General features: G+C 53.4%; 1 protein-coding gene across 1 annotated transcript; it reads left to right on the forward strand.

The window, feature by feature from the left end:
• The first annotated feature begins 7,846 nt into the window (after positions 1-7,846).
• Positions 7,847-12,937, forward strand: LOC120325297 (hydrocephalus-inducing protein-like). The gene is made up of 9 exons (XM_039391264.1): positions 7,847-8,490; positions 8,600-8,782; positions 9,021-9,140; positions 10,403-10,562; positions 10,657-10,829; positions 10,991-11,189; positions 11,822-11,921; positions 12,451-12,550; positions 12,718-12,937. The coding sequence occupies exons 1-9, from the start codon at positions 8,444-8,446 to the stop codon at positions 12,935-12,937; spliced, it is 1,302 nt and encodes a 433-aa protein (XP_039247198.1). The 5' UTR covers positions 7,847-8,443.
• Positions 12,938-14,658: the final 1,721 nt, after the last annotated feature.

Raw genomic sequence — 14,658 nt, forward strand, 5'->3', positions numbered from 1 at the left:
CCAGGGCAATGCCCTGGGCCAGTTCTTCTGTGAAATCCCACACATCCTCAAGCTCTCCTGCTCACATTCCTACATCAGGGAAATTGGACATCTCTTGTTTTCCATCTCTTTATCATTTGGTTGTTTCATTTTCATTGTTTTCTCCCATGTGCAGATCTTCAGGGCTGTGCTGAGGATCCCCTCTGAGCAGGGACAGCACAAAGCCTTTTCCATGTGCCTCCCTCACCTGGCCATGCTCTCCCTGTTCCTCAGCACTGCAGCATTTTCCTACCTGAAGCCCCCCTCCATCTCCTCCCCAGTCCTGGATCTGTTGGTGTCAGTTCTGTACTCGGTGGTGCCTCCAGCACTGAACTCCCTCATCTACAGCCTCAGGAATCAGGAGCTCAAGGATGCCCTGAGGAAAATGATGACTGGATGCTTTTCAGGAGCAATAAAGTGCCTGTTTTCTGGTGCATAGCATTCAGAAGGGGACTCCTTCATGGCCCAGCCTTCCTGCTCAGGTTTTTCGTGGCGATCATCGGGTTCTTCTTGCAATAATTTTCTGTGCAATGAAATATTATTATGCATCTGCCTTCTAATTTAGTGTCTACCCATTGAATTGGACCCAGAGATGTATAAATGGTGAATTGTGCTCTCTGACTATTTAAACAAAATAAAGGACCCTGCAGTGTCTTCTTTGTCCAAGACCCTTCTTCTCAGATGTTCCCAAAGGACAGCACACTGCAGGACAGGGTGTATTTGCAAACGGGAAGGGGACAATAATCCCAGCCCAGCAGCACTGCCAGGGAGCAGCAGGGCTTGGTCTTTGCAGAGCTGCTCTCTTGCCACTCCCACACTGTCCTCCTGAGCCCCTTTCTGGCTGTAAGGCCTGAGTGCTCTCTGAGCACAGTCCTGGGGGGTGGAAGCCCTTGGAGCACAGGCAGGGACAGGCCCTGGGAACTTGTGAAGCAGAGCTGGGCTCCCTTCCAGCATCTCCAGGATGCTGTGGGATCTTCTGAGGCCACTGCATGCACTGGGTCACTTCTTCTGGGACCTTGCTCCAGGGCTGCAACTCTCCTGCAGTGACACCATGACACTCCTGCTCTCTGCTTTCCAGGTTCCATTTTCAGATCCAGTCTTCCCCTCCTGTTCCCAGGGACATCCCGGGAGTGCTTCAGAGCTGCCATCCTGGGGCAGCTCCTGCCCAGCGTGGGCAGGCACAAGGTCTCTCCAGCTGCTCCTCTCCCCTCCCCAGTGCCACTGTTTTCTGCAGCCTCCTCATCCTTGCCCAGCACAGCCCTCCTGGCACAGTTGGACACAGCCCTTGTTCTCCCCCCTCCTCAGGCCCCTGCCCAACCCCCTCAGCTCCAGCCTGATGGCCACAAACCTTCAGGGCAGGGAGGCACCGGGCAAAATGCTGAGGGAACCTTTCAGCTGCACTCAAATCCAGTTGGAGGGGTTGGCCTCGAGGAAGAAATCAATTCTCATTTTCCAGAACCACCAGGACAACCTGTGTTGTGTCCTGGGCACTCCTCTGCAAGTGTGGGCTATGGAAAAGGTTTTGGTGTCAGGGCTATTGAGCAGGCTGGGCAGTGTCACTGGGAGACCTCTCCCAAACCCTTGGAAAGGCCAGAGCCATCCCAGAGCTTCCTGGGGCCTTGGCAAAGGCAGACATGGAAGCAGTCTGCAAACAGGGCAGCAAGGAGGGTTGGCAGAGTTCCACACTGCTCAGGCTCAGCAGGGAAGGGGAGAGGGCAAGTCCTCCTGCAGCCATTGCCAGGCATGGGAAGGACAAGGCAGGGATTGCAGAACCCCTGTGGGAGGGAATAGAAGGGGATGTTTTGTGCCCAGACTTTATCAAGGCCCTTGACATGGTTTCCTGTGGTCTCCTTATGGCCAGACTGGTGAGAGCTGGACTGAAGAAGTGGAAGATGTGGTGGGTGGGAAGTTGGCTGAATGAAGAGTGTCAAATAAAATCCATGGTACAAAGTCCTCTTGGCAGCAACTTCCTGGTGAAATCCCTCAGTGACCATCTCTTGAACACCACTAGAGAACATCTTTATTATCTCTCTGTACAATGGGACAAAATGGGTTTTCAAGTCCTTTGTGAATGATGCCAAATTTCAGAGAGCCCTTGAGCAATGTGTCCTGGTTTAAAGACATTTATTGAGGTGGGAACTCCAATCAAATTAACTCACTCCCCTTTTATTCCCCACCAGTACAAGGAGACAAGATACAAAGAGGTATAAGTGAAAAAAATAAAAGTTTACTGTTGGGGAAGAAGAAAACGACTGGCAGAAATACCAGGCTTGGAGACAGATCTATAACCCCTGAGATGACTAATCTACACCGGAATGGACACTAATACACTGGAAAAGACGTTTATTTACCGGACGTGACTACCATTGCACTGACAGTTTTTTCCCCAGTTTTCCCCAGTTTCCCCTTTCACCTGCCAGGGTGCCCTTAAAAAACAGGTATATGGCCCTGGTTTCAGAAAGTCTGATGGAGGACAGTCAGGAGGAAGATCTGTCTACAAGGTCTTCTGGTTACCCCCGGTCTACTGGATCTGTTACAACTACAGGTAAGAGGAAAAAAGAGAAGGGTTATTGTAATTGGTGACTCCATTTTGAGGGGAACTGAGGGCCCTATATGTCAGCCAGACCCATCCCACAGGGAAGTTTGCTGCCTTCCTGGGGCCAGGGTGAGGGATATTACGAAAACACTTCCTAAGCTTATTCAACCCTCAGACTATTACCCGCTGTTGGTTGTCCAGGTTGGAAGTGATGACATCAATAATAGGAGTACCAGGGCAATTAAAAAAGATTTTAAGGCCCTGACCCGATCACTTCATGGGACAGGAGCACAGGTAGTATTTGGCTCGGTTCCTGTGCTAGCTGGGATGAATGAGGAGATAAATGAGGAGAGGTTTAGGAAAGCACAGCTTACCAATAGGTGGCTTAGAGGATGGTGCTATCGTCAAAATTTTGGGGTTTTTGATCATGGGGCAAACTCCATGTTGCCTGGTCTCGTCAAACCAGATGGGCTTCATCTATCTGGGAAGGGCAAAAGAACTGTAGCCCGTAAGTTGGCAGGGTTAGTTAGGAGGGCTTTAAACTAGGTTTGAAGGGGGAAGGGGCGGCAACTGGGCTCTCCAGAAATAAGCCTAAGGGTGTAGAGCCCGAGTTGAGAATAAAATCAATGGCCCAGCTGAAGTGCCTGTACACCAATGCACGCAGTATGGGAAACAAACAAGAGGAGCTGGAAGCCATCGTGCAGCAGGAAAACTATGACATAGTTGCTGTCACAGAAACGTGGTGGGATGACTCACACGACTGGAGTGCTGCTATGGGGGGCTACAAGCTCTTCAGAAAGGACAGGCAGGGAAGGAGAGGTGGAGGGGTGGCTTTATATGTTAGAGAGTCCCTTGACTCTGTTGAAGTTGAGGTCAGCAGTGACAAGGTTGAGTGCCTGTGGACCAGAATCAGGGGGAAGGCCAACAAGGCTGACATCCTTGTGGGTGTCTGTTACAGACCGCCCAACCAGGATGATGAAGGAGATGAATTATTCTACAGGCAGCTGGCAGATGTCTCAAAATCTCCAGCCCTTGTGCTCATGGGTGACTTTAACCTGCCGGATATCTGCTGGGAGCTTCACACTGCAGAGAAGAGGCAGTCAAGGAGGTTCCTGGAGTGTATAGAGGATAATTTCCTTCATCAACTGGTAAATGAGCCTACCAGGGGTAAGGCCCCACTAGACCTACTGTTTACAAACAGAGAGGGGCTGGTGGATGATGTAGTGGTTGGAGGCCGCCTAGGGCATAGTGACCACGAAATAATAGAATTTTCAATCCTTAGGGATGTAAGGAGAGCCATCATTAAAACTTCTACTCTGGACTTCTGGAGGGCAGATTTTGGCCTATTCAAAAAACTAATTCAGGGCATACCCTGGGAAACAACCCTTAAAGACAAGGGGGTCCAGGAGGGATGGACATGCTTCAAGCAGGCAATGTTGAGCGCACAGGAACAGGCTATACCAGTGAGCCGAAAGGCCAGCCGGAGGGGAAGACGGCCGGCTTGGTTAAATAGGGAGGTTCTGAAAGAAATCAGGGATAAAAAGAAAGTTTACAGACTGTGGAAAAAAGGGCTGGCTACTTATGAAGAATTTACAAAGAGAGCTAGGTCATGCAGGAAAAAAATTAGGGAAAGAAAGTGGAATTTGAAGTTAATTTGGCTAATTCAGTTAGGGATAACAAAAAGTCCTTTTATAAATACATTAATAGCAAAAGAAGGGGCAAGGAAAACCTCAATTCTCTGTTGGACTTGGAGGGAAATATAGTTAACAAAGATAAGGAGAAGGCTGAGGTACTTAACACCTACTTTGTCTCAGTTTTTAGCAGTAAAACAGGTGGCCCTCAGAACAACTGGCCTCTAGAGCAGATAGACAGAGACAGAGAGCTGAATAGCCCTCCTGTATTCCAGGAGGATGTAGTTAGCAACTTACTGAGCCAGCTGGATCCTAACAAGTCTATGGGACCAGACGGGATCCAGCCCAGGGTGATGAGGGAGCTGGCAGAAGAGCTTGCCAAACCGCTCTCCATCATCTTCCAACAGTCCTGGCTCTCTGGGAAGGTCCCAGATGATTGGAGGTTGGCGAATGTCACCCCAATCCACAAAAAAGGCTGCAAGCAGGACCCTGGCAACTCCAGGGTTTAGGAGGGGCAGGTCCTGTCTGACCAACCTGATCTCTTTTTACGATCAGGTGACCCACCTGGTGGATGAGGGGAAGGCTGTGGATGTGGTCTATCTAGACTTCAGCAAGGCCTTTGACACTGTCTCCCATAATATACTCCTGGAAAAGCTGGTAGCACATGGCTTGGACAAGTGTACCCTCTCCTGGATTAGGAGCTGGCTGGAGGGTCGGGCCCAGAGAGTGCTGGTGAATGGAGCTGCATCCAGCTGGCGGCCGGTCACCAGTGGTGTTCCCCAGGGGTCTGTGTTGGGTCCAGTCCTGTTTAACGTCTTTATTGATGATTTAGATGAGGGGATTGAGTCCATCATCAGCAAATTTGCTGATGACACCAAATTGGGAGGGGGTGTCGACCTGCTGGAAGGCAGGAGGGCTCTGCAGAGGGATCTGGATAGACTTGAGAGATGGGCTGATTCCAATGGGAGGAAGTTCAATAAAGCCAAGTGCAGGGTCCTGCACTTTGGCCACAACAACCCCCTGCAGCGCTACAGGCTGGGCACAGAGTGGCTGGAAAGCAGCCAGGCAGAGAGGGACCTGGGGGTACTAATTGACAGGAAGCTCAACATGAGCCAACAGTGTGCCCAGGTGGCCAAGAAGGCCAATGGGATCTTGTCCTGTATCAAAAATAGCGTGGCCAGCAGGAGCAGGGAAGTGATCCTTCCCCTGTACTCTGCGTTGGTGAGGCCACACCTGGAGTATTGTGTTCAGTTCTGGGCCCCTCAGTTCAGAAAGGATATTGAGGTGCTGGAGCGGGTCCAGAGAAGAGCAACAAGGCTGGTGAAGGGACTGGAGCATAAGTCCTATGGGGAGAGGCTGAGGGAGCTGGGGGTGTTTAGCCTGGAGAAGAGGAGGCTCAGAGGTGACCTCATCACCGTCTATAACTACCTGAAGGGAAGTTCTAGCCAGGTGGGGGTTGGTCTCTTCTCTCAGGCACTCAGCAATAGGACAAGGGGGCACGGGCTTAAGCTCCGCCAGGGGAAATTTAAGTTGGATATCAGGAGAAAATTCTTTACAGAGAGAGGAATCAGGCATTGGAATGGGCTGCCCAGAGAGGTGGTGGATTCACCATCCCTGGAGATTTTTAAACGCAGATTGGACGTGGCACTGAGTGCCATGATCTAGTAAATGGACTGGATTTGGACCAAGGGTTGGACTCGATGATCTCGGAGGTCTTTTCCAACCCAATCGATTCTATGATTCTATGATTCTATGACTGTTGTACTGTTCTAGTGTTGTATGTACCCCAGCTTGTTGTTTTAAAAATCGTATCCTCCATATTGTCTCCTTCTTCCCTCACAGTTTTCCCGCCAAAACCTGTTGTTCTGCCCTGTTTTCCCGCTCCTCTGCCTGCTATTGGCTGCTGTTTGGTGCAGTGCAGAGGTAGCTCCTATTGGCCCATTCTCCTAGTGACACCCAGACTCCGCCCATCTCTACCCTGTTGCCCTATCCCAAGAGCCCCTGAGTTGTCAATCCTTTACTCCCCCCCTATCCTGAGTCCAGCCCCTCTTCCAACCCTCTGTAAGTCCCTGCTTGTCCTAATAGAGTTGGCATTGCTTCACGAGACCTCAACTGTGTCAAGACCCTGATTTGCAGTGCCCGGTCCCATTTTCCTTTCCCCCGCGGGCCGTGGCAGTTCACTGATGAGAAATAGAGCAGCAAAACCAGCAATACCAACAGAACAGTTCAAAGAACAGCAGAGAGAGAAATTGCCTCCTCTCTGCCCCCCTGCCCCAACTCCCTTTTGTAAACAGATCAAAACAGGGATCAACACGTGCCTGCTTTCCCCCTTTTCCCCCCGAATGAACAAAGAACAAAAAACAAACCAAGGAAAGAGGGGGCAAAGCCAAATCTGGGCAAATCTCTGGTCTGAGATCAGTGGTGCTGCCCAAGAAGACGCTGACTCCAGAGGTGTCCAAGCGGGGCAGAGCCGGCGACACCGGTCCCTGCGGCGGCGGGGGGGAGGCAGCGGCTCTGCTTGATTCCATGGAGTTCTGGGGAGGCACAGGGGGTGCCATGAGACTCTTCAGAGTCACTATGACCCCTTGGTTCCATGAGATTCCACAGTGTCCCTGCATTCCTTTGGTCCATGAGGCCCTGCAGTGTCACGGTGCCACTTGATTCCGTGACATTACAAAGAATCAGAACGGCCCCTTGATTTAAGGCCAACTGCACATGGGGCTGCCTTGGGGGGAGTGTTGCGCCAACATGGTCCCAGCTGCCCTCAGGACGCTCCCAGTCAGTCCCAGTATGACCCCAGCCGCCTTCACTGTGGGCCCAGTTGCTCCCAATAGGATCCCAGTTGTGCCCAGCATGGTCCCAGTTGCTCCCAATTGCTCCCAGTGGGATCTCAGTAGCTCCCAGTTGCCCCAAGCGTAGAACCACTTGCTGCCAGTATGATCCTAGTCTGATCCCAGTATGATCCCAGTACATATGATCCCGCTGGATTCAGTCTGGGTCTCGGTGTATCCCGGTGTCCCCCCTGACCCCCCACCCCGGTGTCCCCCCCTTTTCTCTCCCCACAGAGCTCCTGAGCCGGCGGCGGCCGCAGCCCCTCCCCAGAGCCTCGGGCCCAGCCTGGACCCCCCCCATCCCCGTGAGGATTTTGGGGGGTCGTGTGTCCCCCCCTCCCCTGCTGTCACTCTACCTCCACCTGGCTGCTTCCAGTGATCCCAGTAAAGCTTCCCAGTTCTCCCCAGTCCTGGTTATTGGGGGGTAGTGGGGGAGGGGCTTGGAGGGTCTCTGTGAGGTGGAGCCGAGTTTGGGGGGGGCAGAACCGGCCCCGGGATGGATCGGGAATGGGGACCCCCCTGTGTCCCCCCTGTGTCAACCCGCTCTGGAGGGGCTTTGAGAGGGCACCTGCCCCTCAATAAAGCACCCAGCTCATCCCAAAAGGTGCTGGGAATTTCCCCAAAACCTCCCCACAACCCCTCAAGGACCCCCAAACACACTCAGAGCCCACCCAGGACCCCCCCCAACCCCTTTTCTGGGGGACTTCTCTGGGCACTGGTGGTGCTGGGAGCCCCCCCGACTGCGGGCGAGGAGCTCTCGGGTGAGTGGGGGGTGGGAAGGGGGCAGTTGGTGGGAAAAGGGGGGTCAGAGGGGATAAAGGGGTGGTGGGACCCCAAACTGAGTGGGACCCCCCAAAAGTGGAGGGTGAAGAGCACTGAGGTTTGGGGGTGATGAGAAATGGGTGGGAGAGGTCAGAAGAGTGGGGAAAGTGGAGGGTGGAACCCCCAAACTGATCATGAGGGGGCTGAGGAGTCTCCAGATGCCAATGCAGTTCTCAAAGCACAGCCTGGAACGGAGGAACTCGCAGCACAGGTTGACGAGAGGCTGGAGAGAGGGAGAACCTGGAAAGGGGGAATGTCTGGGAATGTGGCACCTCGAAGGCAAGAATCAGAGAATTTGGAGATGGATGGAACCATCAGGGGGTTCATTTGGGGTGGAAGGAGCGGCCAAATCTCTTCCTGCAGGTGGGGCACTGGTAGAGCTTCACTTACCGGTGGGTCTCTTGGTGTCTCCTCAAGTTAGAGTTCTGGGTGAAGCTCTTCCCACACTCCCCACACTTGTAGGGCCTCTCCCCAGTGTGGATTTGCCGGTGGGTGATGAGGGGAAAGCCAGACACAAGTCTAGCAAGGAAAAGCCAAACTCCCCCCAGAGCCCGAAAAGTCTCCGGCATCACTCCCCAAAAACACCCCAACATTGACCTGAGCCAATGAAAAGCCAACTGCAGAGTGACTCAACCCTCGAGAGACCTGCCAGGTGAGCGGCAACCCTCTGCCAGTGCCTCCATGGGATGGCGAGTGCACAGCCCTCCTCCTTGTCTCGTTTGCCCCTTAGCAATGTCTGAAGCTTCCCTTTTAACTGCCAGGCTGAGAAGGTTCCGGTGGATCGTTCCTGCCCACGCTGAGGTGGAACTGAAGATCCGCTTCAGCCCCACAGTGCCAGGGCAGTTTGACCAGCTGAGGAACTTTGAGATCCTGGGGTCAAAGCGCCTGTACCAGTTGCCCTGCAGTGCCACTGCCCTGTACCCCAGCATCAGCCAGAACCCACGGTAAGGCTGGGCCACAGGAGCATCCCACACTGCACCCCCGACCTGGGAGCCAGGGCTGCCCCTTGTGACCTTCTGGCTGGGGCAGATGGTGCTGCCTGAGTCACCCAGCATCCCTTCCTCTGCTGGGAGCTGGGAGGCTGAACTGGTACCTCAGCCACCGAGAAGGGTGATGGCTTTCTGACTAGATTTCCTACTTGCAGCATCTCAGAGCTCCTCATTCCCCATTGTCTCTGCCCAGGCTGGTGTTTCCTCGCGGGAGGAAGAGCAAGGAGAAGGAGGACATCATCTCCAAGGAATATGTCATGAGCACAAAGCAGTTCCACTTTGGACCGCTGCTTTGTGGCGAGTCAGGAGAGTGGTATGTGCTCCCTGCTCCCAAGTGAGCATCCCTGTGTGCTGCCTGTACACACTGAGATGTCAGGAGGGGATCTCCAGGACCTTGTGCTCTCCTGGACACACTTGCAGACACACTGTCCCAGTGGCACAATGCAGGGCAGTCCCGGGCAGAGACCTGGCAGACACATGGGCTTGAGGGAGCACAGATGTGTGAGTGTGAGCAGATAACAGGCAAATGAGCCTTGGAGGAGCTGCTTTGCCAGCCTGGTGGGTGCCCTGGTGTCCAGAGCCACCAGAGCTGCTGCTGCCAGCCCGAGGGTGACTTGGGGCAACCTGTGTCCCCTCCACATCTCAGCTCCACCCCTTAGGAAATGAACTTTATGGTGCTTTTTCAAGTGCTTTGAGCTTGACAGGTAGACAAACAAGCAAGTATTCTCTAGATGGTTTTGTAAACCTTTCATTAATCTCTAATAGTAGTGAGATTTTGTGATTTGACCTGCCAATATGTGTGAGTCAGAGGGGAACCTACAGCAGGAATTATGTTTTCCTGAGATTCCATTGCATCCACAGTGCTGGAAAAAGTCTGCCTAAAAGTGTTGTCATTGTAGCTGTTGGCATATTTCTGTTTTTAATGTCACTCTTCTTTTTATTTTTTTAATAACATTTGAAGTTAAGTTCTTGTCTCCATGGGAGCTCTGGAAGGCCAGGCTGATGGATGGTCTGGGATTTCTGTTTGCCTCTTTAGCCCTTTCACTCCAAATTCAGTTGCACACATCAGGAAGGGTCATTTGTTATCTTTCACATTCCCCTTGGGAACTGATGCTTTTGATTTCTTTCCCTCAGACTTTTGAGCTAACCCATGGTAGTCTGACGACTTTTCTAAAAGAGATAAGCAAAACTCTTTTGCAAACATCTTTTCCAAAGCCTTTCTCTATCCTCTGCAGGGAAGGCACCCAAGAAAGAAGGGGAAAGAACCCTTGTGCCTGGTGTATTGTTGTTTTTCCAGGCACTTTTGAATTTAAATTGTGTGAAACACTCTTGAAATGGCCTGTGCATCGTCACGCTTCTGGGGTGCAGGCACCAGGTATAGGGGCAGGCATCAAAGCCAGGCAAGGATGAGCACATAGACCGTGCCTCGTGCCCCTGACAGGGATCCTTTTTCTTCCCCTGCTTGTTAGACCATGGTCTTCCAGTGCCACCTCCTGCTGCCGGCACACGGTGCTTTCCTCGGTGTGTGGTGAGGGCAACAGTCTCCTCTGCAGCCTTTTCCCCTTCTCTGGACAGGTACAAGGCACAGAACTGCCCCGGCAACAGCGAAAAGTTACCCATCCTCAACGACTCCCCCATGGAGGCAGAGGTGCATTTCTCCTTTGAGAAGGACAGCAAAGGAGAGACGTTCCTTTTGGACCCTCCCAGCATGAGGCTGCAGCCCAAAGAGAAGAAGGTAGGAGGTGAGCAGGTAGGGCAGGACCGCAGAAGTGCCGTTCCTCCTGCTCACAGAGGGCTCTTTGTATTTCTGTTTGTGGGGACGGGTTCAGAAGCTGAGTGTTTGGGCGTACCCGACTTCTGCTGGCCTCCTGGGAGACAGTCTCGTCTGCTGGATCAAGGACAACCCGGAGCCAGCGGTCTTCCGACTGTGCTGCCAAGGGGGTCACGTGAAGCTGAGGGTCAGCCCCCAGGAGCTGCATTTCAACAAGCTGCTTCTGCACAGGTCAGTCATCCCACGGCTGAGGGCACTCCAAGGCTCGTGACAAAGAGAAGAGGTTTGACTCTGGTTCCAGAGGCTCAGATGGAGCTGCTTTGAGTCACATTCAGTGGCCAGGCTGGTGTGACCACCCAGCACTGACGCTGAGTGTCTTCCTGTCTCTGCAGGACTGACACCCAGACCCTGGTCCTGAGAAACGACAGCCCACTGCCCATGGCATGGCATCTCAGTGGGCTGGACGACCTTGGAGATGACTTCTCTGCATCGCAAGGCAGGGGCATCGTTGGGCCCCGCGCAGACTTTGAGGTGAAGCTGGATTTCAAGGCCGAGAAGATTGGCATCACAAATAAGATGATCCGACTAGAGGTGAGAGGGACTTGGGCCTGCCTGGCAGAGCAGGGCAGAGCAAGCAGCCGTGTGCTCTTAGGGACAGAGTCAGGGAGAGCTGCACCTGACAGACACGGGGGTGCTGTGGCCCCAACTTCTGCCTCTGTGCTGGGTTGGCCGGGTGCCCAGGCTCTGCATCCGGAGCCTGTAGCACAGCCACCTTGCTGCTGTGCAGGCTTGAAGGCTGTTGTTTGGTTGTACAGACCAGCATTTGCTCTGCACCCTTTCTGGGATTTTGTTCCCTGTGGTTTAGAGGCTGCATTTCAGCAAACATGCGAGGTGATTGACGAGGAGGGCGCTAATTGTCAATGCCACCTGCTCTGGGACACCTCGCATTTCTTGTGGTTGTGTTTACAGCCCTGGCACTCTCAAGGGTGCTTTAGCAGCACCATTCCCTGCTGTGGGAGTGTGGAATTGGGCTGATAAGGTTTCCTACTGCAGCGGAATCCTGCCGGGGCAGCCTGTGAGATGAACAGGTTAAAAAAACTTGGGAGTCCACAAACACTTGTCAAGCCAGGGAGGCCATGGGGGAAGCAGCTGGCAGAGACGAGGACTTAGAGGCTGTCTTCCAAAAGAATGGTCTAAGCAGTGTTTGTTTCTTGCTGCCTCAGGTTTCAGATACAGAAAACATCCTGGGCATTGTTCAGGCTGAAACCATCAAAGTCTCTGTGGAGGTCTACGATGTTAATCTGAGCATCAACATGCCTGAAGGTCAGTGGATGCCTCCCAGACAACACAGTCCAGATGCATTTTACTACCTTGGCAGGTGGGCAACCAAAGCCCTTGGGAGGGGATGGCAAAGCAGGCAAGGGTGGCACAGATCCATAAAGCACAGACCTTGCAAGCTGCGTGAAGTAAAGCACTGTCAGGGCACCAAGAGCCTTGAGTCTCTCCCTTCTGAACTTGGAAATGTGCAGCTTCATGTGCAGATTGCATTTGGTGCTTTGAAACAACAGTCATCTGAACAGGCAGTTGGCTCAGCAGAGCACATAAAGTAGCTGGATTTGTGCTTGGAAGCAAGGAAATGGAAACCAAGCTCCTTGGCTTCTACCCTGCAGATACTAGAGTGAGAAGAGAAAGGGCAGCCAAGTAGCTAGAGAACACTTCTGAGAAGGGACACTTGCTGAAGAGGGTTTTGTGCCATCCAAGAACTCCAACTGTGTAGCTTGTGAGCTGGTGTGCTCTGCAGCAGCTCACAAATATTCACCATTTCTTACCTCGCTCTGCGGGTTTTCTGCAGGTCCAGATGGCAGCTTGGAATTTGGAACCATTAATGTCCTGGATAATAAGCAGCAAGTCCTGAGTCTGCAGAACAAAGGCTTGTATGACATTGAGTACAGGTGAGTCCAGCTGCCTGGTGCTGAGCTTTTCCTCAGGCTCCCAGGCCTGCGTTCTCCCTCTGTCCATGGCTAGAACCTGTTCCCGTGCTGCTCCCTTTTCTTTTTTTTCTGGTCCTGTCAAAGTGCTGGCTGTGCTGGTGGCACCTGTGCTTTCCCTTTCTCCACAGTTTCAAGCTGACCACTGGAAGTGCCAAGAGGGGCGACTTGGAATCTCCCTTCACTGTCCGGCCGCAGGGGGCTGTGCTGAAAGCCTCCCGGCCACCTCTGAAAGTTGAGGTCCTCTTCCACCCCACGACTGAAGTGTTTCTCGAGAGCAAACCCATCCTGCTCTGCCAGGTGAGCTGCCTGGGCCCGGCTGTGTTAGCACAGTGTGTCTTGGGAGCATAAGCAGGAGAGGTGTCTTGTGCAAAGCAGGCTTTAGCTGGGGCATCCTCTCTCCTACACACACAAACAGAGACTTCCAAAACCATTTGGGAGGCTTCGTAAGAGAGCTGGAAATCTGGCTCTGGAAGAGGCCTTTAAATAGGGAGGGTGAGCTGCTGGAGGCCTGGGCTGGGGTCAGGGGACAGGGGTAGAGGCTGGCCTCTCTGCTGTGTTTACCAGCCCCTCCTCTGGTTGCAGGTCATTGATCTCAAATCGGGTCAAGGAGGCGAGACCGTTGCCACCATCCCAGTGAGGGTGTCGGCGAGAGCTGTGTACAGCAAGGACAGCATCGAGCCTGCCTCGCCCATCGACTTTGGTGCCATGGTTAAGGGCACCAAGAAGAGACAGGTCTTAATTGTGGAGAACAAAGGCACCCTCAGCTTCAAATTCAGGCAGCCAGACCTGGGTTATTGTCCATTTGGATTGCTGGCTTGGGAAGAGGGAGCAAAACAACACCTCAGTATCCCCATGTGTGGGACAAAGCTGGTGACAGAGCTGCTCTGTCCATGAGCTGCAGCAATGGGTGCTGCAGGCAGCTCCCCGGGGGCCATCGGGAGCAGGAAGGCTTTCCTGCATGGGGAGGAAGGCCAGCTTTGGCCTCAGACAAAGGCAGGGGAGCTCAGCATGACAGATGTCTCTGCTTTCTCCTCTCAGTTCAGAGCAAGAGGAATCTGCCCCCTCGGTCAGGGAAAGAAAACGCTCCACACAGGTGGGTGGCTCCTGCTCCTGCCCAGCATGTGCTGCTGCAGGGGATGGGGGAGGATGCAGCTGTGCCCAGGCTAGGGGTAGGACAAGGTCTGCGGGATGGAGAGTCCATTATCTGCTCAGTTCCACTGACAGTCCCATGCTCTGGCTCTGACCTGCAGTTGTGGGGTCAAGAGAGGGAAGCAGGTCCTGTGTTTGGTGGCTGCTAGCCAGCACAGATCTGGGAACACCACAGGAGCAAACTGTCCCCATCTGAACTCCCAATCCATAGAGCACTGACAGCTCTGCTTTTTCTTCTTCCCAATCCCCTCCCTCTCTCCAGGCATTTCTCTGTCCTTTCTGCTCTCCTGTACCCCTGGAGGTTGAAGGATCCCAGCTACCACCTTCATTCTTTTCACCCCAACTCCTTTCTCTCTGCCACTCGGGACAGACGTGCAGCTCCTCCTGGCTTGTTCATCTCATCCTGGGGCTGCCTTTGGGCCGTGGAGTCATCCTTCCCTGCCCTGACACTGAGTGCTCGGGCCCATCTGGAGGCCAAGGCATGGCATCCTCCTTGCTGGGGGTGTTCAGGGTACGGCTGTTGGGCATCAGCCTGTCCTGGCGCGCTTTCTGCAGGCTCAGCTCACTGCAGGCGTGTTCACGGTGTCCCCTTGCTCCGGCTCCGTCGGTCCTGGGGGCCAGCAGAAGATCACAGTGGATTGCAGCCCAGGAGCAGAGGGGAAATGTGAGGAGCAGCTGTACATTGACATCAGCAACAGAGACCCCAAGGACAATCCCCTCGGCATTCCCTTTACCCTGACTGCCGAGTCCTGCCTCCCAGGTACGTGCTGTCCACAGGTTGCCATGGGCAGTCCTGCTGCTGATCAGCACCTAAACTTGCTACTTGGATAGAGAGGCACCTGGTCCTGAAGTCCCACCTTAAAATCCTCAGAGGCTGCAGTCCTTTTTGAGTCCACCAGTGGGGAGAGGCTGGGAGGGAT

Source organism: Pipra filicauda, unplaced genomic scaffold (genome assembly GCF_003945595.2).
Source record: "Pipra filicauda isolate LSUMZ 115617 unplaced genomic scaffold, ASM394559v2 scaffold926_size50673_pilon, whole genome shotgun sequence".
Taxonomy (NCBI): Eukaryota; Metazoa; Chordata; class Aves; order Passeriformes; family Pipridae; genus Pipra; species Pipra filicauda.